At 25.7% G+C, this 26277-nt stretch overlaps 2 protein-coding genes across 12 annotated transcripts in view; one reads left to right on the top strand and one right to left on the bottom strand.

Moving 5' to 3' along the window:
• Dys (Dystrophin) overlaps nt 1-26277 on the bottom strand; it is a 576591-nt gene that overhangs the window by 438306 nt on the left and 112008 nt on the right. For all 11 annotated transcript variants that reach the window (XM_065498970.1, XM_065498974.1, XM_065498975.1 and 8 more), the window contains 2 exons: nt 23630-23725; nt 23464-23560 (listed from right to left, as the gene is read on the bottom strand). In XM_065498970.1, coding sequence (XP_065355042.1) covers nt 23464-23560; nt 23630-23725 — 193 coding nt within the window. The remainder of the gene's footprint in view (nt 1-23463; nt 23561-23629; nt 23726-26277) is intronic.
• On the top strand, nt 19098-20153 carry LOC135949422 (lectin subunit alpha-like). The gene is made up of 2 exons (XM_065498981.1): nt 19098-19252; nt 19311-20153. Exons 1-2 carry the CDS (start codon nt 19124-19126, stop codon nt 20052-20054), a joined length of 873 nt encoding a protein of 290 aa, XP_065355053.1. The 5' UTR covers nt 19098-19123; the 3' UTR covers nt 20055-20153.

The raw sequence follows: 26277 nt of genomic DNA, 5'->3' as shown, positions 1-26277 counted from the left end.
AATGAAAAACAAAATTATTTTTCAGGATTTTTATTCGATTATTCGGTTTTTTTTAAACGAATAATTATCCGAATAATTTTGAAAAAGACATTAGAATCTATAAATAATTATGATTTGTGAATCTAGAAAGAAAAAAATTACAGTAATTTTTAATTTCGATTATTCGGATTTTTTAAACGTTTTTTTTAAATTTGCATTATTTTCTTTTTTTAAAACACGTACTTAACTAATGGATGAAATGAAAAAAAATATATTTTTCAGGATTTTTATTCGATTATTCGGTTTTTCTAAACGAATAATTATCCGAATAATTTAGAAAAAGACATTAGAATCTATAAATAATTATGATTTGTGAATATAGAAAGAAAAAAATTAATTTCGATTATTCGGTTTTTTATTCGATTAATTTTTTATTCGAATAATTATCAGTTTTGCTTATAAAAAATGTTAAGAAACATGTCAACTAATATATAAAAAAAACTTTTCAGAAATTTTATACGATTATTCTTCTGTTATTCGGTTATTTTTTTGTAAACAAAAATTTAATTGATTCGGTTTCTTTATTCGAATAGTTATACGGCTATTTTTTTAAAAATATTGTTTATTGGAAGTACATATTATCCGATATTTTAAATAAAAAATTAATCAAAAACCCCTCTGGATAAAAATAAAAACTTTTCTAAAATCTTCTTAGATTAATCGGTTTTTTTTTTACCCGAATATTTAGCCAGTTATTATTTTAATATCTTTGAACTTTTAATACAAAACAAATTTTTCATGAAAATTTTTTTGATTCGGTTTTTTATTCGAATAATTATCCGGTATTTTTTCCAAAAATCATCAAAATTTATTATATTTTAAAATTCTGTTTATTGAAAGTACATATTATACGATTTTTATATAAAAAATTAATCGAAAACTTATGGATACAAATCTTTGCTAAATCTTAGATTAATCGGTTTTATTTTATCCGAATAATTAGCCAGTTATTATTTTAATATCATTGAACTTTTAATACAAAATGAATTTTTTAAGAACATTTTTTTGTATTCGAATAATTATCCGGTTATTTTTTTTTTTTTTTGCAAAAGTCATCAAATTTTGTGATTTTTCAATATAGAACAAACTTAGCGGAAAATTTATTTGAATTCGGTTTTTTATTCTAATAGTTATGTTAGTAATTTTTCCTTTTTAGTGTTTTTTATTCGAATAATTTTTTTTTTTTCTTAATTTTATATAAAAAAACTCTTTTTCTTTAAAATATTTTTATTCGATTATTCGGTTTTTATTCGAATAATTAAATAACTATGATTTTTCAATAAAAAAAGCAAAAAGCTCTCTTCCTCAAAATATTTTTATTCGGTTTTTAATCGGATATTTTGTAATGTTTGTGAATAATTAAAACAATAATTTAAAATGTTTAGATTATTCGCATTTCCATTCGAATAATTAAATAATTATGATTTTTCAATATTAAAAACAAAAAAAGCTTTTTTCCTCAAAATATTTTTATTCGATTATTCGGTTTTTATTCGAATAATTATTCGGATATTTTTAGCGGTTGTGAATAATGTGAACAATTCTGTAGTAAAACAAAATTTTTAGATTATTCGCTTATTTATTCGAATTATTATTTGGTATTCTGTTTCTATTCGAATAATTATCCATGTATATTTCGAATAATATGAATAATTATAATATTACGCTATAAAAATAATAAAAAACTTTTATTCATAAATTTTTTTCAATTATTCGGTTTTATTATTCGAATAATTTTTCGTTAAATGTTTGTAAAATATGAATAATTTAATCGTTCACTTTATAAATAAGAAACAATTTTTATTCAGAACATTTTTGTTTGATTATTCGGATTTTTATTCGAATAATCAATAATTCTAACAATTTTTTAGCTTAACACAGAAATTTAAAACCTTAATTTAACTTCAAAAAAAGCACAACTACTACATTACAAAGTACACTTTAGCACACTTGAAGAAAACTGAAACTTACTTTCTTGCAAATAAACTGCTAAAGAACTGCTAAAGAACTACTAAACCAAAAGACAGTAAAAATCAAAGCCTACTTTAAGGCTAATAATAAACCAACTTTAAAGACTTTCACTTTAACAAAAATGCTCTAAAGATCAATGTTTTTTAGATGAATGAACAATAACAAAAAAATAAAGAAAAACATTGTACTTCATTTAATGGTCTCTTAGATGGTCCTTGAATATTAGTTGATTTTTTTTATTCCATTTCATATAAGGCTAAGCAGAAATATGTTTAAGCTGTTAACAAAACATCATCTTGTGTAAGTTTTTTTTTAGCAAGAAAAAATTGTTTTTCTTTAAGTTTTATTTTTTGCTTTCTTTTATGAAATGAGTACGTGTATTGTAAACCAAAAGGATTAAGATGTTTTCCCAAACAAAACCTTGAATACCAACAAGGATTTATTATATAGATGGCAGGAGTTCGTTTTTATATGTTACTACTCAATGGCAAGTAAAATGGAAAAATAGGAATAAGAAAAAGAAAACATTTACTTTTTTTCCTGTTGTGTTATATGACCAGGTAGGTAATGAATATATATATAAATTCAAACATATAGAGATATTCACAAATGACGCCTGAATAAACACTAAGAAAAATAACAGAAAAATGTAAAAAATAAATACAAGAGAAATATTTTGTAGAGTATAAAGTATAGTACGACTAGTAGGCTGGAGTGTAGCATGGAAATTTTTATTGAGAAGGAGACCAAAACAACAGAATTGAAGGAAGTGCTAAAATGTTTATGAAAAGAATTCTAAAGTTGGTTAAAACGACTTAAAATAGGCTATATTTAAATATGCATGTAAGTGCCTAAAAGTAGGCTTTACTTTACTAAATTATGCAAAATATGGCAGTATGTAAATTTAAAAAAAAATAACCAAAACTGATTTTTTACAAAGAAAAAATGATTTTCAAACAAGAAAAAAAATTACAAATTATTGCTTCGGTTTTTATTCGAATAGGCATCCTCGATTTCAGTAATTTTTTTTTAACAAATCTGATCTTTCAATAAAAATAATTTAAATATTTATTCGATTAATCGTTTTTTATATTCGAATAATTATCCAGATGTTTTATAAAATGTCTAATAATAAATATGCATGGATTTCTGTAATTTTTTTTTTTAAATATCGTATCTTTCATTGGTAAAAATTTAAAAAAAATTAGAACATTTATTCGATTAATCGTTTTTTTATTCGAATAATTATCCGGACATTTTTGTAAAAAGTTTTTTTTCCATAATAAATAATAACATTTGTCGATTATTCGGTTTTTATTCGAATTTATGCAAAAAATGTTTAGGCAATAAAAAATCTAAAAAAATTGATTTTAAAAAATTAGTTTCGATTATTCGGTTTTTTATTCGAATACTTACTCGCGTATTCTTGTAAAATGTTTAAAATTGTAATCTTTCAATAAAAAAATAAAATAATAAATTTTAAGGAAAATTTTGTTATTTTTATCAGTATATTTTGTAAAAAAAAAAAATAAAAAAGATTCGGTTTCTATTCGAACATCTATTCGTAGATTTCTGTAATTTTTTTAACAAATCTGATATTTCATCGGTTTTTTATTCGAATAATTATACGGATATTTTATCGATGTCTAAAAAATTATAATCTTAAACAAAAAAATAGAAAACAGAATATCATTCAAGATTTATTTATAGATTCGAATAGCTAGCTATTCGATTTCTTTAATTTTTTTTAACATAAAAAAATATTCGATTAATCGGTTTTTTATTCGAATAATTATCCGCATATTTTTGTAAAGAGTTTTAAAATTATATGTCAATAAAAAAATTTTAACATTTATTCGATTAATCGGTTTTTTATTCGAATAATTCTGAATAATTTTTTAAATATATGAAAATTAAATTAATTAAAATAAAATATATACACACAAAAGATATGCAAACAAAACATATTGTTGCTATTAATTCGGTTTTATATTCGAATAATTATTCGGATATTTTTGTGAAAAATTTTAAAAATCATACTTTTGGGAATTATTTTAATTATTCTGTTATTTTCATTAATAAGCACAAAAGCCCCAAACATTCAAGCACTTGAACATTTTGTTCGAATTTGACTTGAATTCTAATAAGTTTAAGTTTGAAAAATATTTGAAAAAATTAAATATTTTCCAATCAAAAATTTTCTTTTTTAATGGAGAATTATATTGAAATAAAGTGCAATACAACTGTAATTCAATTGCTTGTCTATAATTCAAGGCTTGAATTACACTTGCTTTCAGCTTGAATTCCATTAAAAATGCTTATTGGGAATTATCCGATTATTCTATAAAAAAAGGTTAACAAATTTGATAGAGCTAAAAATATAAATTTTTTTTATTGCAATAATTATCCGTTCTGTAAACTAATTTTAATAAATTTGATCTTTCAATGATACAAATTATTTTTTTGATAAAAATTAAATTTAAGAAAAACTTTCCATTTATTCGAATAATTATTCAGCAAATTTTTTTTAAGAAAAAAAAATTAACAAGTTTGAATTTTTTATAAAAATTAAAAAAATTTATTTTCAGAAAATTAGTTCGATTATTCGGTAAAATATCCGGGTTTTTTATTGCAAAATTTGAAAAATTATAGTACTTCTTTGAAATTCAACCATCAATGAAACAATTAAATTTTAGAAAATATTTTCGATTAATCGGTTTTTTATCCGAATAATTATCCAGCTGATTCTTTAACAAATTAATTTGTCAAGTTTAATCATTCAATAATAAAAAAATAGAAAATTAAATTAATTTTTAGAAAAAAATTTTAAATATTCGGTTTTTTATTCGAATAATTATCCGGCTAATTCTTTAACAAATAAATTTAACAAATTTAATATCTGAATAATAAACAGTTAAAAAATAAATAATTTAAAAAAAAATTCGGATTTTCAAATATTCGGTTTTTTATTCGAATAATTATCCGGCTGATTGTTTACCAAGTTATTTTATCAAATATAATCATTCAATAATAAACAATTAGAAAATTAATAATTTTCAGAAAAATATTTCAAATACATATTCGGTTTTTTATTCGAATAATTATCCGGCTGTTGATTTAACAAATTTAATGTCTAAATAATAAATAATTTTTAGAAAATTCGGATTTTCAAATATTCGGTTTTTTATTCGAATAATTATCCGGCTAATTCTTTAACAAATAAATTTAATATGTTTAATGTTTCAATAATAAACAATTAAAAAATAAATCATTTTCAGAAAATAATTTTAAATATTCGGTTTTTTATTCGAATAATTATCCGGCTAATTCTTTAACAAATAAATTTAACAAATTTAATATCTGAATAATAAACAGATAAAAAATAAATAATTTTCAAAAAATTCGGATTTTCAAATATTCGGTTTTTTATTCGAATAATTATCCGCCTAATAAATTTAACATGTTTAATGTTTCAATAATAAATAATTAAAAAATAAATCATTTTCAGAAAATAATTTTAAATATTCGGTTTTTTATTCGAATAATTATCCGGCTAATTCTTTAACAAATTTAATGTCTAAATAATAAACAATTAAAAAATGAATCATTTTCAGAAAACTTTTCGATTAATTGGGTTTTTTATTCGAATAATTATCCGGCTAATTCATTAACAAATAAATTTAACATGTTTAATGTTTCAATAATAAACAATGAAAAAATAAACCATTTTCAGAAAAAAATTTTAAATATTCGGTTTTTTATTCGAATAATTATCCGGTTATTTTTAGTTAAATTTTTTTTTAAATTATCATATTTCCATAAGAAAACTAAATTTCAAGTTCAATTTAAATAAATCGAATTTTTATTCGAATAATTATTCGGTTATTTTAGAAAATTATTTTTTTAAATATTTTATTTATTTGATATTTTATTAGCAAAACTACAAGGACTATCATTATAATTTTTTGAATTTCCTTTAACGTTACCAATCCATCACGAAATTTAAACATGTTTACCACCCTTGTGTACTGCAAAGTTTATTATGAATGAAAGAAAAAAAACTTAAAATGTCTATAAGCGGCTTTGGGGTTTTCAGAAAAATATCTTCAGAAAAACAGCAGAAAAAATAAAACAGAAGCAACTCTTTAAAAACGACTTTAATGGATACAAAAAAAATCTTTCAAATTGAAATCGTGCCGGAACAAAATTTTTTAAAAAGCCTACAATAACAACAGTAAAAGTAGCAATAACAGCCAAACACAGGAAATTTACAAACACATGTATACCACACACTTTCACATACAGATTTATACACTAACACTGTTCTGTCATAATTCATTAACAAGTAAAACAAAAACATCTAGATGGGAAAACACCAAACTGCGTGATGTGTTGTTGGTTGATGAGGACGGTGATGATGATGAGAGTCAGTCCGTCTGTATCCCTGTTTTACGGGTGTTTTTGACATGATGTTTGTTGCTTTCGTACAGACATACGTATTAGGGTGTCCCCTATTTTGCGCTTTAGCTTTGTGATGATCCGGCCAGATTTCATCAGCTCATAATAGACACTTTTGCTCCCACCAAGGATATTTGGTTTTGGTGTCGATTCGCCTGGCCGGTTTTTTGCTTATATCCCAAATTTTCAGCATTTTTTCCAAAATAGGAGCCACCCTATTACAGGCGAAATCATTTAGTGCTAAATCAGAAATGATAACAAATTTTACAACGAAAGTAAAAAAACGAGAATTTAGCCAGAGTCTAAAAAATTACATCCCCAGTATTCAGAATTTTATGAAGTCAGATACTAAAGGTTTATTATATTTTCTTTCAAAGTACTTTTGCGTTTTTTATTGCACCAAAAAAAGTACATTTTTGCAGCCCTTAAGGTACTTTTTCCATTTCCTTTTATATGAGTTTAACATAGTCGTTTAACATATGACAGGTATAAACACTTAAGCAATAATAAACAGGCAATTGTGTCTGGGCCTATTTTACTCATCTGATTCTTCTCACTTTGTTGTTGTTTTACTGTATTTTTGTTGTTGTTTTGATTTTGTGGATAGGGTTTGTGTATGTGTGCTGTTCAGTTATTTTCCTGATGAGACCGACCAACAAAGCTGGTTTTTCCCTTTTAGTTATTTTTGTTTTTTGCTTTTTGATTTTGTATTCCTCCTTCAGCATTTGCAGTCTTTACACACACAGGACATTGACTCTTAATAAAGGCACCATCACCAAACAACCCATTATGATGAATCCAGATACATGTGGGTGTCATTGTTTTTTTCTTTCTCGTTTTCATTTTAACTCTCCTCCAAATAATCATTGCAACAATCATGTTTCTGTATTAATAATGATGCTGATGTCTTTCATATGTTATAAAATTTAATTATTTTAATTAAGTCTACATTTAGGATAAATGTTTTTCTTTACATGTTCATTTAATACAATTATAGCCTGAAAACATTTCTACACACAGATTAAAAATCATTTAGGTTTTAAGGTTTATACATACATATAAACAAAATTTAATCGAAATTTCATTAAACTCTTTAAAAACTTTGAGTAAATTAAAATTGCATTGCAGCAATAACTGCTAAATACAATGTCGGAAGCTTTAAATTTATTTTTTTTTTGTAAAGCAAAGATGTGTTATCATTACATAAACATCGCTGAAGTATGACTACAGGCTAAAGCGTTGCATCAAAGCAATATTTAATTTGTAAAATATTTTATTTTCTTTTTATTTCATAAAAGAGAGATATGTTATGAACTCATTTGTTTAATTTTTATAAAGAAATGATTCCTAAAAAGAGTTTGTTTTTCGCTCAAAACATCAAATGATAAAAGTTTTATTTTCTAAATTAAATTTAAAATTATTATTTTTAAAAAAGTATTTGCTAAACTTTAAAAAGAAGATTAAACCACTAACTGTACGACGCCTACATAGGTATAACAGAAATGATCCATTCCCAATAAAACTAGTACATAATATCCAGAGAGCAGAAGCTGAGCTTTCAATATACATATGATATGATTTAAGTAGAAGTTGCACTGGAACCCAGCTGTGTAAACAAATCGAATATTATTTGTTCAAGTTAAATGCGCTAAAATGTGTATTTTATAATTTTAATTAAAAAAAATTATTCGAGTAAAATTTTTATTCGATTAATTTTAATCGAATAAAGTTTTTATTCGATTAATTTTTATGGAATTAAGTTTATATTCAAATAATCTTAGTCGATTCAAATAATCGAATAAAGTTTCTATTATTTCAAAAAAAAATATTCGAATAAAATTTTTAATCCATTCATTTTATTCGAATAAAATTATTAGTCGATTAATTTTAATTGATTCATTTTAACCGAAATAAGTTTTTCTTTTCTCTTAGTCGCAAACAAATTGAATAACATTTTTATTCGTTCAAGTTAAATGCACTAAAATGTGAATGTATTCTTTAATTTTAATTAAAAAAAAAATCATTTGAGTAAAATTTTTATTCGATTAATTTTAATCGAATAAAGTTTTTATTCGATTAATTTTTTATCGAATTAAGTTTTTATTCGATTAATCTTAGTCGATTCAAATAATCGAATAAAATTTTTATTATTTAAAAAAAAAATTATTCGAATAAAATTTTTAATCCATTCATTTTAACCGAATAAAATTATTAGTCGATTAATTTTAATCGAATAAAGTTTTTAATCGATTCATTTTAACCGAATTAAGTTTTTCTTTTCTCTTAGTCGCAGTAATGTAAACAGATCGAATAACATTTTTATTCGTTCAAGTTAAATGCACTAAAATGTGTATATGTGTGTATAATTTTAATTAAAAAAAATCATTCGAGTAAAATTTTTAATCGATTAATTTTTTATCGAATAAATTTTTTATTCGATTAAACTTAGTCGATTCAAATAATCAAATAAAATTTTTATTATTTAAAAAAAAATCATTCCAGTAAAATTTTTATTCGATTAATTTTTTATCGAATAAATTTTTTATTCGATTAAACTTAGTCGATTCAAATAATCAAATAAAATTTTTATTATTTAAAAAAAAAAAAAAAAATCGAATAAAATTTCTAATCGAATAAATTATTTATTCGATTAAAATTAATCGAGTAAAGTTTTTATTTGATTAATTTTACTACAATAATTATTCGATTAATTTTAATCCCATTAAGTTTTTATTCGATTAATTTTACTACAGTAATTATTCGACTAATTTTTTATTTGATTAATTTTATTCAACTAAAGTTTTTATTCTTAGTCGAATCAAATATTTATTCCATTAATTTGAAATAATAAAAGTTTTTATTCGATTAATTTTACTATAATAATTATTGGATCGAATAATATTTTTATTCGATTAATTTTACTTAAGTAATTATTGCATTAATTTTAATTAATTAATTTCAATTAATTTTACTAGTTTTTTTTCGATTAATTTTAATATTTTACTACAATAATTATTCGATTAATTTTACTTAAGTAATTATTCGATTAATTTTTTAGTTGATTAATTTTATTCAACTGAAGTTTTTATTCTTAGTCGAATCAAATATTTATTCCATTAATTTGAAATTATGAATGTTTTTATTCGATTAATTTTACTCCATATAATAATTATTGGATCGAATAATATTTTTATTCGAATAATTTTACTTAAGTAATTATTGCATTAATTTTAATCGAATAATGTTTTTATTCAATTAATTTTACTACAGTTATTTTTCGATTAATTTTAATCAAAGTTTTTATTCGATTGATTTTACTACATTTTTTGAAAATTTTCAAATAATTTTTGCAAAACGAGAGTTTTTTGCGATTTATTTTTAACTAATACAATTGCATCTCATACACATTTTATTCGAATAATTATGGTATTCGATTAATTTTAATCGAACTAAATTTATACTCAAGTAATTTTAATTGAATTGAAATTTTTCGAATAATTATTTCCAAGGTAGGTTTTTTTGAAAAATTAATGTGGCTTTTATTCTTCTAATTTTAACGCATTTTAATTTTTATTCGTTTCATTTTTAACGAATAAATATTTTATTCGATTAATTTTTTGTCATTAAAATTTTCATTCGAATAATTTATTTTTTTTAATTTATTAATAATTATTGGATCGAATAATATTTTTATTCGAATAATTTTACTTAAGTAATTATTGCATTACTTTTAATCGAATAATGTTTTTATTCAATTAATTTTACTACAGTTATTTTTCGATTAATTTTAATCAAAGTTTTTATTCGATTGATTTTACTACATTTTACTATTATTCGATTAATTTTATTTAAGTAATTATTCGATTAATTTTAATCGAATATTGTTTTTATTCGATTAATTTTAATCGAATAATGTTTTTATTCGATTAATTTTAATTGAATAATATTTTTATTCGATTAATTTTAATTGAATAATGTTTTATTCGATTTCGTTTTTATCAAATTAAGTTTTTATTTGATTGATTTTAGTCGAATCAAATTTTTGGTCGATTAATTTGAAATAATAAAAGTTTTTATTCGATTAATTTGAAATAATAAAAGTTTTTATTCGATTAATATTAATCGTATAAAAACTTTTATTATTTCAAAAAAAATAATTCGAATAAAATTTTTAGTCGATTAATTTTAATCGAATAAAGTTTTAATTCGATTAATTTTATTTAAGTTATTATTCTATTAATTTTAATCGAATAAAGTTTTTATTGGACTCAATTTAATCGAATAAACTTTTTATTCGAATAATTTTACTACAGTAAAATAGTTATTCGATTTATTTATATCAAATAAAATTTTTCTTCAATTAATTTTAATCGAATAAAATATTTATTCGATTAAATTGAAATAATTGTAGAAGTGTAAATTAATTATTCGAGTTATTTGTATCGAATAGAGTTTTTAGTCGATCAATTCTAATAGAATAAGGTTTTTTTTCATCAATTATAATCGATTAAATTTATATTTAATTAATTTTTATTTATTTATTCGATTAATATTAATCGAATACAATTTTTATTCGATTAACTTTAATAGAATAAACCTTTTATTGATTTAATTTTACTACAGTAAAAAAGTTATTCGATTTATTTTAATTTAAATCGAATAAAATATTTATTCGATTCATTTGAAATAATAAAATTTTTATTTAATTAATTTTAATCGAATATTGTTATTAGACGATCAGTTTTAAAAGAGTAAAGAAATTATTCGATTTATTTGTATCGAATAAAGGGTTTATTCGATCAATTCTATTAGAATAACGATTTTATTTCACAAATTCTAATCGATTATTATTTGATTTATTTCAATCGAATAAAGTATTTTTCAGATTAATTTTAAAAGAGTAAAAAAATGATTCGATTTATTTTTATCGAATAAAGTCTTTATTCGATCACTTCTAATTAAATAATGAATTTATTCGATCAATTATAATCGATTAAATTTATATTTAAATAATTTTTTATCGAGTTAAGTAATTATTTGATTTATTTCAAGCGCTTAAAATATTTATTCGATTAATTTTAATCGAATATAGTTTTAATTCAATTAATTTTAGAAGTGTGAAGTAATTATTTGATTTATTTGTATCGAAAAGTTTCAATTTATTTTGATAAAAAAAATGTTATTCGATTAATTTGTTTCGAATAAAAGTTTAATAATAAAATTGTATTTTAGTTTTAAACATTCATAAAAATGTTATTCTATTATTTTTTTTAGCATCGAATAAAAATTTAGTTGATTCACTTAACACAATAAAACAATTCATTCGAGTAAATTGATTCGAATATACAATAATTAGTTTACGATTAATTTAAAATAAACAACATTTATGTTTGACTACATAATTTCTCGATTAATTTTAATCGAGTAAAATTTTCATTAAATAAATTTTAATTTTAATTATTTGAAAATGTTCAAATAATTTTTGCAAAACGAGAGTTTTTTGCGATTTATTTTTTTACGAATACAATTGCTTCTCATACACATTTTATTCTAATAATTATGGTATACGATTAATTTTAAACGAACAAAATTTATACTCAAGTAATTTTAATTGAATTGAAATTTTTAGAATAATTATTTCCAAGGTAGGCTTTTTTGAAAAATTAATGTTGCTTTTATTCTCCTAATTTTAACGCATTTTAAATTTTATTCGTTTCATTTTTAACGAATAAATATTTTATTCGATTAATTTTTTGTCATTAAAATTTTCATTCGAATAATTTATTTTTTTAATTTATTAATAAAAAGTTGATTTTCCATAAACTTTAATCGAATAAAACTTTTATTCAAATATTTTTCTTGAATTATTTTTTTCTAGCGAAATTTTTTTCGTATAATTTTCAAAATTTTATTATATTTTTTGTATTCGATTGATTTTTAAGGAATAAATATTTTATTCGATTATTTGTTTCTCATATTTAAAATTATTAACTTTTAATCGAACTCGATTTATGTTCGTTTGATTTTTAATTATCAAATATTTAATTTTATATTTTTCAACTAATTTTTAACAAATAAAAATGTTATTCGTTTAATTTTTATCTTATTAAAATTTTATTCGAATATTTCAATTTAATAAAAAATTATTATTCTAATAATTTAAAGAAACTAAAATTTTTTTCGAATAATTTTTTTTACTCGGAAAATTCGATACATTTTTAGCGAATAAAAATTTAATTTTTCATTACGATGATTTATTAAATAGATTATTATTTGGTTTATTTTGAATCTATTAAAATATTTGTTCGATTATTATTCGATGTATTTTCAAATTTCTAGGCGACTAATTTACACCAAATAAGTGCTTTATTCAAATTGTTTAAAACGAATAAAATTTTTATTCGAAAGATTTTATCTAACATTTATTATTGGATATTGTTTTTCACGCGAAATTTTTATACGAAAATCATTGACTATGATTTTGGAATTTTTATTGAAAACCCTTTAGTTGTTAATTCAATAAACAACTCCCTCGGCAATATAATTTGTAAACCCTTAACTTTGGGATGTGTTGTAAATTATTTTTGTTTTTCTAAATTTTGTATTGAAATCTTAGTTTAAAGTGAAGTGTTTCACCAAGTAAGGTGGACGGACCATTCTTACATTTGTTATTAAATTCCTTTTTAAATTTGTTTGTTTTTTTTTAACATTAATCGGTTTTTTTTTAAATTAATTTAACATATATTTAAGAAAATTTTATTTTTCATTTCACAAAAATTTCAATTTCACATTTTAAACGCATTATGTTATATTTTTCATTTATTAAACACTTTTTGCATTTTTTCTAATACATAATTTCCAAAATTTCACATTTTAAACAGAAAAAATAAGACTTTTTCTTTAAATTTTGTTTCTTCATTTCACATTTAACTATATTTTTTTTTTCTTTATTAAATCACACACATTCTTAAGAAAAATTTATACACTCGTATTTATTTTTCCATAATTTTCCCGCTTTTTTTTATTTTAATTATTGTGTTGTGCATATTTTATTACGTTTCGAAGGGGTTGTGTTCTTTCCGGTGCGCGTTGTTCATTTGAATATTTATGAGGCAAAAGCAGCTGTTATTAAACATAATTTTCACTCAGTTTTCAGTGTCAAGTTCAGTACAAGAAAGGGAGCTAAAATAAAAGCTTTGAAGCTTTACAAAAGAAAAGCTCTAAGGTTGTTGAACAAATAGTGCAGACATAAGACAAACAATAAGTTTAGCAGAGACAAAAACCATTACTCTGCAGTACTTTGTTAAACAATCACTGTTGTTGTATACAGTACAAAACAGTACTGTAATTTTAATTGCTTAATTAATGTTAAGTTGACATGTTAAGGAGTTTAGTGGAGACACTTTTAAGCCAAGACACTTACTCATTCCCAGTTTTTTAAACAACAGGGTGTAATTGAATTATGTCTGAAAATCATGTTGTTTACAGTGTTTTACTGTTTTATGAACATCCCACTGTTATATTTGCTGTTACGCTTATAATTTTGTTTACAAATGCTAATAATAATGAGTAATTATACCCTTCACCTTAGTGAGAAGGGTATATGTAAGTTTGTCATTCCGTTTGTAATTTCTACATTTTTCATTTCCGACCCTATAAAGTATATATATTCTGGATCCTTATAGATAGCGGAGTCGATTAAGTCATGTCCGTCTGTCCGTCTGTCTGTTGAAATCAATTTTCTGCAGACCCCAGATATCTTCGGGATCCAAATCTTCAATAATTCTGTCAGACATGCTTTCGAGAAGTTTGCTAATTAAAATCAGCAAAATCGGTCCACAAATGGCTGAGATATGAGGAAAAAAACCGGGACAACCTCGATTTTTGACCTATTTTTTACCTATATCTGGATTACTAAGACATTAACATAGACAATATGGATATGTAATGATAGATATTTCGAAGTCCATTGCAACGATGTAGATAGGGCAATAGTAAGTTGGACCTACAATGGGTCAAAATCTTTTTTTTTCACCAAAAAAAAAATTTAAAAAACAAAAAAAAATTTTAAATTTAAAAAAAAAATTAAAATTTAAAAAAAAAAATTTTAATTTAAAAAAAAAATTTTAAATTTAAAAAAAAAAATTTTAAACTTAAAAAAAAAAAATTTTAAAATTTTAAATAACAATTAGAAATTTTTTTCTTCCAAAAAATGAAAAAAACAACTTTGGAAAAAAAAAATAATTTTTTTTTACCTAAAAATATTAAAAATTTTTATTTTGAAGTATAATTTGGTGAAGGGTATATAAGATTCGGCACAGCCTAATATAGCACTCTTACTTGTTTTCGTTTATAATTATTAAATTCAATTCAAAGATATGTAAGAATTTTAAAAAGTGTGCCGAAAAGTTCCAGCCAAGCAATTAAATTATAATTAATTAAATGGCTGGTATTCCCTCAAACAATGTCAAAAAAGAGATTTAAAAATGTCTTATATATTGATACCTGGGGTTTGTTTTATTTAAAATTCTTCGAAAATTGACTCAAATCCAAGCAAAAGTTTATTAACTTTTAGAGATAAAGATTTGTTTTCATTAAAATCCAAACAAACAAGTGTGTACATTAGGGTGCTATCAAAGTTTAAAATTACTCTCTTAATTTTAGGTGTATAACCTAATTTACAATAGATGACGTATCTTTTAATCGTGATTTTTGTTGTTAATAACTCATATGTCATTTTGATTGAGTCTGTGATTTATTCTCACTTAGTTATTGAACATTATAGTGTAAACAACAAAGATTTTTTTGCTTCGAAATTGTTGAATTTTGTGCCAACCAAGCGTCATAAGCGGAAAGTTTTGCTTTACTTTTTTAACATGAGGAAAATCGCTGACAGATTGCTAACTAAAGCTTATTGTGAATGTGTTCCAAAGGTGCGAGAGAAGATGATACGGAAGACAAATATCACCCAGGCCAGACAAAAAAGTTTGAATACCAAGAATTGGAGGCATTATTCCATGAAATTGTTTGTTAAACTCAACAAAAGCTTCCAAAATCATTGGGAGCTACTCAAGCAGAAATTTCAAAATGTTTGCGAGCAGCAGGATTCATTCAAAAGCAGGGAAATTGGATACCATACGAATTGAAGCCGAAAGACCTTGAGAGACGATTTTACATGTTCGAAATGATGCTTGAACACTATAAAAGGAAAATCATTTTAGCACAGAATCTGTACTAGCGATGTAAAATGGATCCATTACAATAACCCGAAGCGTAAGAGATCCTATGTGAAGCCCGGCCAATCAGACGAATCGACATCAAAGCCAAATATCCAGAGCTCTAAGATAATTCTCTGTATTTGGTGGGAGCAAAAGGGTCGTATCTATTAAGAGCTGCTGTTATCTGACCAGTCCATCACAGACAACCTGTGCCGAATGCAACTGATTCGTTTGAAGCGAGCCTTGGCCGAAAAATGCCCAGAATTTGCTATAATTCCATATGACAACGCTCTGCCAAATATTGCAATTCACGTTAAAAAGTATTTAGAAAGAAGTGGTTGGGAAGTTTTGCCTCACCCGCCTTATAGTCCGGACCTTGCATCGTCCGAATACTATTTGTTTCGATCGATGCAGAACGCTCTCTCTGGGATACGCTTCACTTTGGAACAGAGTATCTGAAATTGGCCTGATTCGATGGATGGCTAACAATGGTCTATATTTTGAATAAATTTAGAAGGTACAAATGTTTTAAAAGATCAATACACGGCATTAAGATTTGAAAATCATCTCGGGCATATGGACGTCCAAGTTTCGGCTACTTTTTCGAGCATTTAACACGAATAAGGCCAAAAGGGGGGCGATGATGGATGATGAAGAGATGTTCAGCGGATACTATATGAATCTGCACAAAGCAGGTGGACCAATGAGTCTTCCTGTGTTATAACGAGGTCTACTTGGCCCGTATATGATGCCAACAGGACGAATCTACTTACAGAATTTCGACGTGAGCAAATAAAGCTAATTGTTTAATTCATTACAGGACACTGTATAATTGGGACACATGCTAGGAGATTGGGCCTACGGTACAATGACTACTGTAGGAGCTGTCACAATGAAGAAGAGGAGGAGACGGTGTCCCACCTATTCTGGCAATGCCCGGCTCTGATAAACCTGAGGGAACGCATCCTCGGATTACCATTCCTATCATGCTTAGATGAGCTATCAAGATTGAGTCTTAGACGAATCTACTCTTTCATCAGAGAATCTGGTTGGTTTAGCCTGGAAACGATGGACGTATAATTAATACCCAGACGTTTACCCCTTGTATATCACAGTGGTATCAGTTTTTTTGTTTTTAATGGACCCAAGTGAGCTGCTTGAAGAGTGGCTACCCATGGAACCTAACCTAACACGAATAATGTTGGCCACCAAGGCTTCAGTTTCTTGGTGGTTTGTCAGCATAATTTTAATTTTATTATTAAACAAAATAATTTTTTTTTTAAATTTTTTTGAAATTTTAAAAATTTTTTTTCCAAATTGTTTTTAAAAAATTTTTTAAAATTTTTTTTTTTAATTTTTAAATGACAAAAAATATTTTTTTTGATGAAAAAAAAAATTCGGGTTGAAAAATATTTTTCCCGATTTTGACCCATTGTAGGTCCAACTTACTGTAATAGCCTTACATACATCGTTGCAATGGAATTTGAAATATCTATCATATTGTCTTTATTAATGACTTAGTAATCCAGATATAGATAAAAACAAGCAAGAGAGCTATATTCGGTATTCCGAATTATACTTAAAAATGATTTTTTTTAAATATTTTTTGGTAAACAAAATTTTAATTTTTTTTTTGGAAATTTCATATAACTTTTTTCTTTTCGAAATTGTTTTTTAAAAAATTTTTTTTATAAATTTTTTTTAATTTTTAAAAAAAATTTTTTTTTGGAAAATTAATTTATGACAAAAAAAATTTTTGATAAAAAAAATTCGGGTTAAAAAATATTTTCCCGATTTTGACCCATTGTAGGTCCAACTTACTATCGCATTATATATATCGTTGCAATGGACTTTGAAATATCTATCATTAGATATCCATATTGTCTATATTAATGACTTAGTAATCTAGATATAGATCAAAAATCGAGGTTTTCCCGGTTTTTTCCTTATATCTCAGCCATTTGTGTGCCGATTTTGTCGATTTTAAATAGCAACCGAGCCGGAAGAATTCCCGACATATTGATATATGAATCATGTATGTATGTAAGTTATTTGGGGTCTACGGAAAGTTGATTTCAACATACAGACGGACATGGCTATATCGACTTCGCTATCTATAACGATCCATAATATATATACTTTGTGGGGTCGCAAATGAAAAATGTAGAAATTACAAACGGAATGACAAACTTGCCACTCATGGCGATGGGTATAAAAATGGGGCAAAAATCGGGGTTGTCCCGGTTTTTTCCTTATATCTCAGCCATTTGTGAACCGATTTTCTCGATTTAAATATCAACCGTGTCGCAAGAATTATGGAGATATTGATGTATGAATCGTGTATGAAAGTTATTTTGGGGGCTTCGGAAAGTTGATTTCAACACACAAACGGACATGGCTATATCGACTCCGCTATCTATAGTGATCCAGAATATATATTGTTACGAAATTGTACTTGAATTCAAATATAACGATTTTAAGGGCTGATTTAAAAGTAGCATAATGCTTTCAAATAACAGTGCTGTAATAGCAAACTGTAACATATCTGTGGGCATTATTAAATAAAAGCTTTCAGTTGATTTGATCGTAAGTTGGCAACGCTGTATTCGAATTCGAACTTTGACAGTTAAAGAGCAATCTAGAATATTCGAGTGCAGATGGCAGTGTTATAAATAGTGGCAGAGGTTGCAGTCGTGAGTCAGTTAATCAGAGACGCTTTATCAACTGAGTGCCTTAAAGTGTGTTGTGTTTTTCAAGTAAATTCGTGTACATTATAAATTGTGTCTGTATTTCTGCGAATTTGCAAATGTGTATAAAAAACATTGAGCGACTATTTAATTCTGTTGTTGTTGTACATTTTTAAATAAATAAAGAGTTGTTACAATTTTCAAACTACTAAACGGCTTTTATTTGTAATCAAAAGTATCCGGTTTATTTAAAGGAAATAAACCAAACGTTTTGAAAAGGTTAAAACGTAACAATTTACTCATGAAGGGTGAAGGGTATAAAAACACACTTAATAATAAAGACTTTAATATATTTTGAGGATAAAACATTTGATTTCATCCTCTAAATTTTATGTGATTTTGCTCAAATTTTTAGTATTTTATGTTTGACCTTGGGAGCATAGAAAATGCTAAATAAGGGCCACCCTAGTGTATATAAAATGACTAAGGTACCAGCACAATTGACGATCGATTGAAACGTAGATATACCTTGGGGAAACCCCCCAATAAAATGTTTTGAAACAATTTTTTAATAGTCAGCTTGAAAGGTTACTAAAAGGTTATCGCATTGATAAGAAACAACTCGTTCTTAGATGATTTGTCAACAAAAATTTATTGTTCTGGGAGCACACTTTTGACTATAAATGAGTGCATTTGAATTCTACACACAGTTAATTTGAAATTACCGTTAAGAAAAGAAACAACGAAAAAATGCGCTTTGCTACGCTATGTCAAGTCTTAGTTTGTTTATTTATATGTCAAATAAATGACATCTATGCCTTTGGTCGGATATATACAACAGCAAATAACAAACAATATTTTATAGAAGCGGGCCAAGAGGTTAGTAAAGATTAATTTAAATAAAATTCCTAACTTCCTAAACATAACAATATTTCAGTACACCTGGTTTGATGGTTTAAGCAGATGTTTGAAAATGAACATGAATTTGGTTACAATTGAAACGGAGGCTAAATCACAAGAGATAAATTCGCTGGTGGAAAACACTTTTGGCAAACCCGTCAAACTATGGGTGGGTGGAGTGATGACTCATTTCCAAGATGCTCGTCAATATATCTGGATTCATACGGGTCTACCATTCAGTTACACCTATTGGAATGGTGAAAATCCAGATTTTTATAACAATGCCGAATATTGTGTACAAATTGGTTGGGGTCCTAATATGGAATGGAATGATAAATACTGTAACTCCAGACTGGGTTTCATTTGCGAATATGCCCAAAATACCGCCATACACAATCAACAATTAAATGGCAATGGCAAAGAATTGGAGAACAAAATTGAGCAGTTACAGCAACAACTAAAAGATCATGTGGAGCTTAAGGATCAGTGGCAAATGGCAACAGCCAAAAGAGAATTCATATTACAAAATGAGCTGCAACAGCTTAAGGAACAATTAAAGTTGCAAAAGAAAGAAACAGAAGAGTATGTCCTAAGGGAAGGAAACTTAAAGAACCATTTATGGGAATTGCGTAACATTTTGCAAGAACTTAAAGAAAAATATCAAAAAAAACTCAATAAGAGCTTGCAGACAGAATTAAGAGAGAAATTATTGGCAGCCGAGGCAAAAAATAATCAATATGATGATAATATTTATGATGATTATGGTGACATAATGTATTAATACAAAAAAATAAATATGCGATCTATTAACATTGGAAGTAATAAATAAAAGAAATTTGGGTTTTCTTGCTAAAATATTCAATAAAAAATGTAAATCTTTTGCTTTAAATTTACGAAATCAAAAAAGGTGTAGAAACCAAAATGATTGCTAACAATCCAAATATACTTTAAGATAAAGATTGAAAAAAATTTTGGTGAAAAAATTTTTTTGAGGAAAAATTCGATTTATAAAATATTTTTCCTGATTTTGACCATTGTCGGTCCGCATTTCTATGGTATTATAAACGCCATTGGAAAGCTCTTTGAAATACCAATAATTAGATATCCATATTGTCTATTTTAATGCCTTAGTAATCCATATATATGCAGATCAAAAATAGGTAAACAAAAATCGAGGTTGTCCTGATTTTTTCCTTATATCTCAGCCATTTGTAGGCCAATTTTCTCGATTTTAAATAAATGAGAAAGAAAATTCAAAGAATATTGAAAAAATTGAAGCAAAAGAAAATCTAATTCAAGCATTACAAAAACTACAAAAATTAAATGCTGAGTATCAGACAATTGAAAAGTTAAATAAAACATTTGGTGATCTAATTTTCCATTTAAATCAAAAGACATACAATCTGACAAATGCTCAAATAACATTTAATTGGATTTATTGAATGTGAAACGTTTCCTAATCAACTGTCAAAAGGATAAGCCAATTTCCATAGGCCCTAGATATCTAACGATAACATATTTTACATCAATATATCAGACATACGTTTGATAATTTCGCTATTGGAAATCTGTAAAATCAGTTCATAAATGTTGGAGCTATGAGCGATTGAAAAAAATGTCCACCAAAAAAAATCACGAAAAAATAAAATCTATATCTCTAATTTTTTTCAATTAACATTAATTTGTTTTAATTTTAAATTATAATAATTATTTCTCTACTAAACTATAACTCTGCTTAGACGGCATGAATACAGGGCGAAGATTTTGCAAATGAAACCCGATTTTATTTAAATTTAAACTTTTTTTAAGTAGTCAATCAACAGTAATCAGTTATCTTCTTACCTATGCTGTTAATAACTCTAAGTTTAAAAGATCTAATTCTAATTTTTGAAAGCTCAAAATATTTGAATCAACCTCAGTGCACAAAAAATATTGTTATCAAAACAATTACCGAACATTACATTCAATATTACGAATTTACAATTCACAAGCGGAAATCTATATTTAGTTTTGAACTAAACAAATACAAATTTTCCCCCTCAAAATAATACAAATTGATAGGGAAAACCACACAGGCAGCAACATGGAGAGATGGCGCTCTAAAATCCGGCAACATGCTGGTGCAGCCAAATGCAGCTGAAAAGGGGGAAACTACTAAAATATGTTTATATATTGTTTGTCTAATAAAAGCTGTCGACAACTGGAAATTGAACAAGTTTTGTTTTATTTTTGTTAACTTCTGACGTTGTGGTGGGTTTTACAATTCAAGGGGTAATTGACATTTTAAATAGTGTCAGGAAACATGTACAATTTTAGATGAAATAAGTGACAGGGAAATGGACACAGATACATGGAAATTAAAAAGTTGGTAAATTTTGAAGCATGTTTTTAATAAAGAAAAGTTTTTTATAGAAAAGTTGCTTCTGTGGAAGTAAAAACTATAGAAAACTTGTCTCTATCTAGAGCAACTTTTCTATAGAAAACTTGTCTCTATCTAGAGCAACTTTTCTATAGAAAACTTAACTCTATCTAGAGCAACTTTTCTATAGAAAACTTGTCTCTATCTAGAGCAACTTTTCTATAGAAAACTTAACTCTATCTAGAGCAAATTTTCTATAGAAAACTTGTCTCTATCTAGAGCAAATTTTCTATAGAAAGCTTGTCTCTATCTAGAGCAAATTTTCTATAGAAAACTTGTCTCTATCTAGAGCAAATTTTCTATAGAAAACTTGTCTCTAGCTAGAGCAAATTTTCTATAGAAAACTTGTCTCTAGCTAGAGCAACTTTTCTATAGAAAACTTGTCTCTAGCTAGAGCAACTTTTCTATAGAAAACTTGTCTCTAGCTAGAGCAACTTTTCTATAGAAAACTTGTCTCTATCTAGAGCAACTTTTCTATAGAAAACTTGTCTCTATCTAGAGCAACTTTTCTATAGAAAACTTGTCTCTATCTAGAGCAACTTTTCTATAGAAAACTTGTCTCTATCTAGAGCAACTTTTCTATAGAAAACTTGTCTCTATCTAGAGCAACTTTTCTATAGAAAACTTGTCTCTATCTAGAGCAACTTTTCTATAGAAAACTTGTCTCTATCTAGAGCAAATTTTCTATAGAAAACTTGTCTCTATCTAGAGCAAATTTTCTATAGAAAACTTGTCTCTATCTAGAGCAAATTTTCTATAGAAAACTTGTCTCTATCTAGAGCAAATTTTCTATAGAAAACTTGTCTCTATCTAGAGCAAATTTTCTATAGAAAACTTGTCTCTATCTAGAGCAAATTTTCTATAGAAAACTTGTCTCTATCTAGAGCAAATTTTCTATAGAAAACTTGTCTCTATCTAGAGCAAATTTTCTATAGAAAACTTGTCTCTATCTAGAGCAAATTTTCTATAGAAAACTTGTCTCTATCTAGAGCAAATTTTCTATAGAAAACTTGTCTCTATCTAGAGCAAATTTTCTATAGAAAACTTGTCTCTATCTAGAGCAAATTTTCTATAGAAAACTTGTCTCTATCTAGAGCAAATTTTCTATAGAAAACTTGTCTCTATCTAGAGCAAATTTTCTATAGAAAACTTGTCTCTATCTAGAGCAAATTTTCTATAGAAAACTTGTCTCTATCTAGAGCAAATTTTCTATAGAAAACTTGTCTCTATCTAGAGCAAATTTTCTATAGAAAACTTGTCTCTATCTAGAGCAAATTTTCTATAGAAAACTTGTCTCTATCTAGAGCAAATTTTCTATAGAAAACTTGTCTCTATCTAGAGCAAATTTTCTATAGAAAACTTGTCTCTATCTAGAGCAAATTTTCTATAGAAAACTTGTCTCTATCTAGAGCAAATTTTCTATAGAAAACTTGTCTCTATCTAGAGCAAATTTTCTATAGAAAACTTGTCTCTATCTAGAGCAAATTTTCTATAGAAAACTTGTCTCTATCTAGAGCAAATTTTCTATAGAAAACTTGTCTCTATCTAGAGCAAATTTTCTATAGAAAACTTGTCTCTATCTAGAGCAAATTTTCTATAGAAAACTTGTCTCTATCTGGGGAAAATCTTCTTTAGAAAACATGTCTCTATCTAGAGAAAATTTTCTTTAGAAAACATTTCTCTATCTAGAGCAAATTTTCTTTAGAAAACATTTCTCTATTTAAGGAAAATTGTTTGTCTCTATCTGAAGAAAATTGATTTAAACACTTACCCCTACTGCCATTGGTGTTATTAATTTTTGCATTCGATTTTAATTCTGTCAAAGATAACTCCACTGTATCAGCATGCGACTGCAGATTGTTTTTAGTCTATAGTTGTTGAGAGAAAAAAGAAGCAATTATAAATCATAGTTTTCAATATTGTACACAAAACCATACCGTTTCAATATCATTCATCATGACAGTACTAACTTTGGGCATTTGTTCACTTTTGCCAATGGCATTAACAATCAATTTCAAATCGTCACGACGATCCTGTGAAAGTACAAAAAAAATCGTAAATTAAAAAATGTTTTGAAAACTGAAAACAAACAAAAATTGAGAGTTAAAACTTAACGATAGGATAGGAATTTCAAACAATTATAACAAAACATAACAAGTAAAAACCATAAAAGTTTTAAAAACTCGTAGCAATACTATAAAAGATGAAATGCAGCAAATATCAACAAGAAACACTTTTACGTTTAAAAATAAAAAAAAAACACGTACAAAAACAAGACACAGATGAAAATGTTATAAAATTCACAACCACCAGCAAAATGGATTATCTGTTTTCTTTTTTTTTAATATATTTTCCAACAAAAGAAATTTTTTTTTTTTAATATATTTTATTTTTTATAGAACATTTAACATCAATAGATAGAGAGTCACAGTCCAAACAAAATATCTCCACTGACAGCAGTTTTTTGTGACAACCAGCAAAATTGCATTTAGGATTTATTTCTTCGAAACTAAATAATTTTCGTTAAAACTTTAGCTTTTTTTTTTGTTCAATTAAGCGTAAATCTTTTATTGCGTTTTTCTTGCTACGTTTACAAAATACATCTTCTTACTGAATATATTTTGTTTGAAATTTTTCTCAAAATTGCTTTTATTTTTGATGTTTCTTTTTGAAGAAAATTTTCTTTTGTGTTTTCTTTAGAGTGGGGCGGCCAGTGGATATATTTTGCCATTAATTCTCTTTAATATTGGAAAAATCATATGGTTTAGCTTTCGAGTGGTTCTCTTGACAAGATTTTTGTTTTGTAGTTTTTCTATTTAAGTTAATTGTGCTGTCTTGTTGTCTGGCGCTTTATTGTTTATAGTTTATTTTTAGTTCCAAATTTTATTCTTTAAATAAATAATACACAAAAATACTACACTTTTATTATTGTGAATAATTTGTGTTTATTTTTTCCACGTAAAAAAAACGTCAAATGATGTTTTTTTATACTTAAAGAATTTCCATTGCAGGGGCATGAAAGTTGGGTGGAGGCGTGTGAGTTTCGATCTTACCGAGCCAGTTTAGGCAATGCAATTTGTGGATTTTATAATACAGTGGGAACATTTAGTGAGAACAATTGCAGCAAGTCTTTAGAAAATTTGCTTCAAGCACAGCTAATTTTCTAAGGCAATTAATTGTTCCTTCAAACAAACTTTTAATATAAAATTGTTGCTTCAAGTGGAGCAACTTTCCTATTGAAAACTTGTCTCCATCAGGAGCAACGTTTCTTGTCTACATCTGGACCAACTTTTCTATAGAAAACTGGTCTCCATCCATAGAAAAGGTTGTCTCCAGCAGAAGCAACTTTCCTATAGAAAAGGTTGTCTCCATCTGGAGCTACTTTTCTATAGAAAACTTGTCTCTATAGAAAACTTATCCCTATCTAGAGCAAAATTTCTATAGAAAAAGTTGTCTCTGTCTAGAGCAAAATTTCTATAGAAAAAGTTGTCTCTGTCTAGAGCAACTTTTCTATAGAAAAAGTTGTCTCTGTCTAGAGCAACTTTTCTATAGAAAAAGTTGTCTCTGTCTAGAGCAACTTTTCTATAGAAAAAGTTGTCTCTGTCTAGAGCAACTTTTCTATAGAAAAAGTTGTCTCTGTCTAGAGCAACTTTTCTATAGAAAAAGTTGTCTCTGTCTAGAGCAACTTTTCTATAGAAAAAGTTGTCTCTGTCTAGAGCAACTTTTCTATAGAAAAAGTTGTCTCTGTCTAGAGCAACTTTTCTATAGAAAAAGTTGTCTCTGTCTAGAGCAACTTTTCTATAGAAAAAGTTGTCTCTGTCTAGAGCAACTTTTCTATAGAAAAAGTTGTCTCTGTCTAGAGCAACTTTTCTATAGAAAAAGTTGTCTCTGTCTAGAGCAACTTTTCTATAGAAAAAGTTGTCTCTGTCTAGAGCAACTTTTCTATAGAAAAAGTTGTCTCTGTCTAGAGCAACTTTTCTATAGAAAAAGTTGTCTCTGTCTAGAGCAATTTTTCTATAGAAAAAGTTGTCTCTGTCTAGAGCAATTTTTCTATAGAAAAAGTTGTCTCTGTCTAGAGCAATTTTTCTATAGAAAAAGTTGTCTCTGTCTAGAGCAATTTTTCTATAGAAAAAGTTGTCTCTGTCTAGAGCAATTTTTCTATAGAAAAAGTTGTCTCTGTCTAGAGCAATTTTTCTATAGAAAAAGTTGTCTCTGTCTAGAGCAATTTTTCTATAGAAAAAGTTGTCTCTGTCTAGAGCAATTTTTCTATAGAAAAAGTTGTCTCTGTCTAGAGCAACTTTTCTATAGAAAAAGTTGTCTCTGTCTAGAGCAACTTTTCTATAGAAAAAGTTGTCTATGTCTAGAGCAACTTTTCTATAGAAAAAGTTGTCTATGTCTAGAGAAACTTTTCTATAGAAAAAGTTGTCTATGTTTGGAGCAACTTTTCTATAGAAAAAGTTGTCTCTGTCTAGAGCAACTTTTCTATAGAAAAAGTTGTCTCTGTCTAGAGCAACTTTTCTATAGAAAAAGTTGTCTCTGTCTAGAGCAACTTTTCTATAGAAAAAGTTGTCTATGTCTAGAGCAA

This window comes from Calliphora vicina, chromosome 1 (genome assembly GCF_958450345.1).
Source record: "Calliphora vicina chromosome 1, idCalVici1.1, whole genome shotgun sequence".
In the NCBI taxonomy this organism is placed as follows: domain Eukaryota; kingdom Metazoa; phylum Arthropoda; class Insecta; order Diptera; family Calliphoridae; genus Calliphora; species Calliphora vicina.
This window is presented reverse-complemented; position numbering and strand designations above follow the sequence as displayed.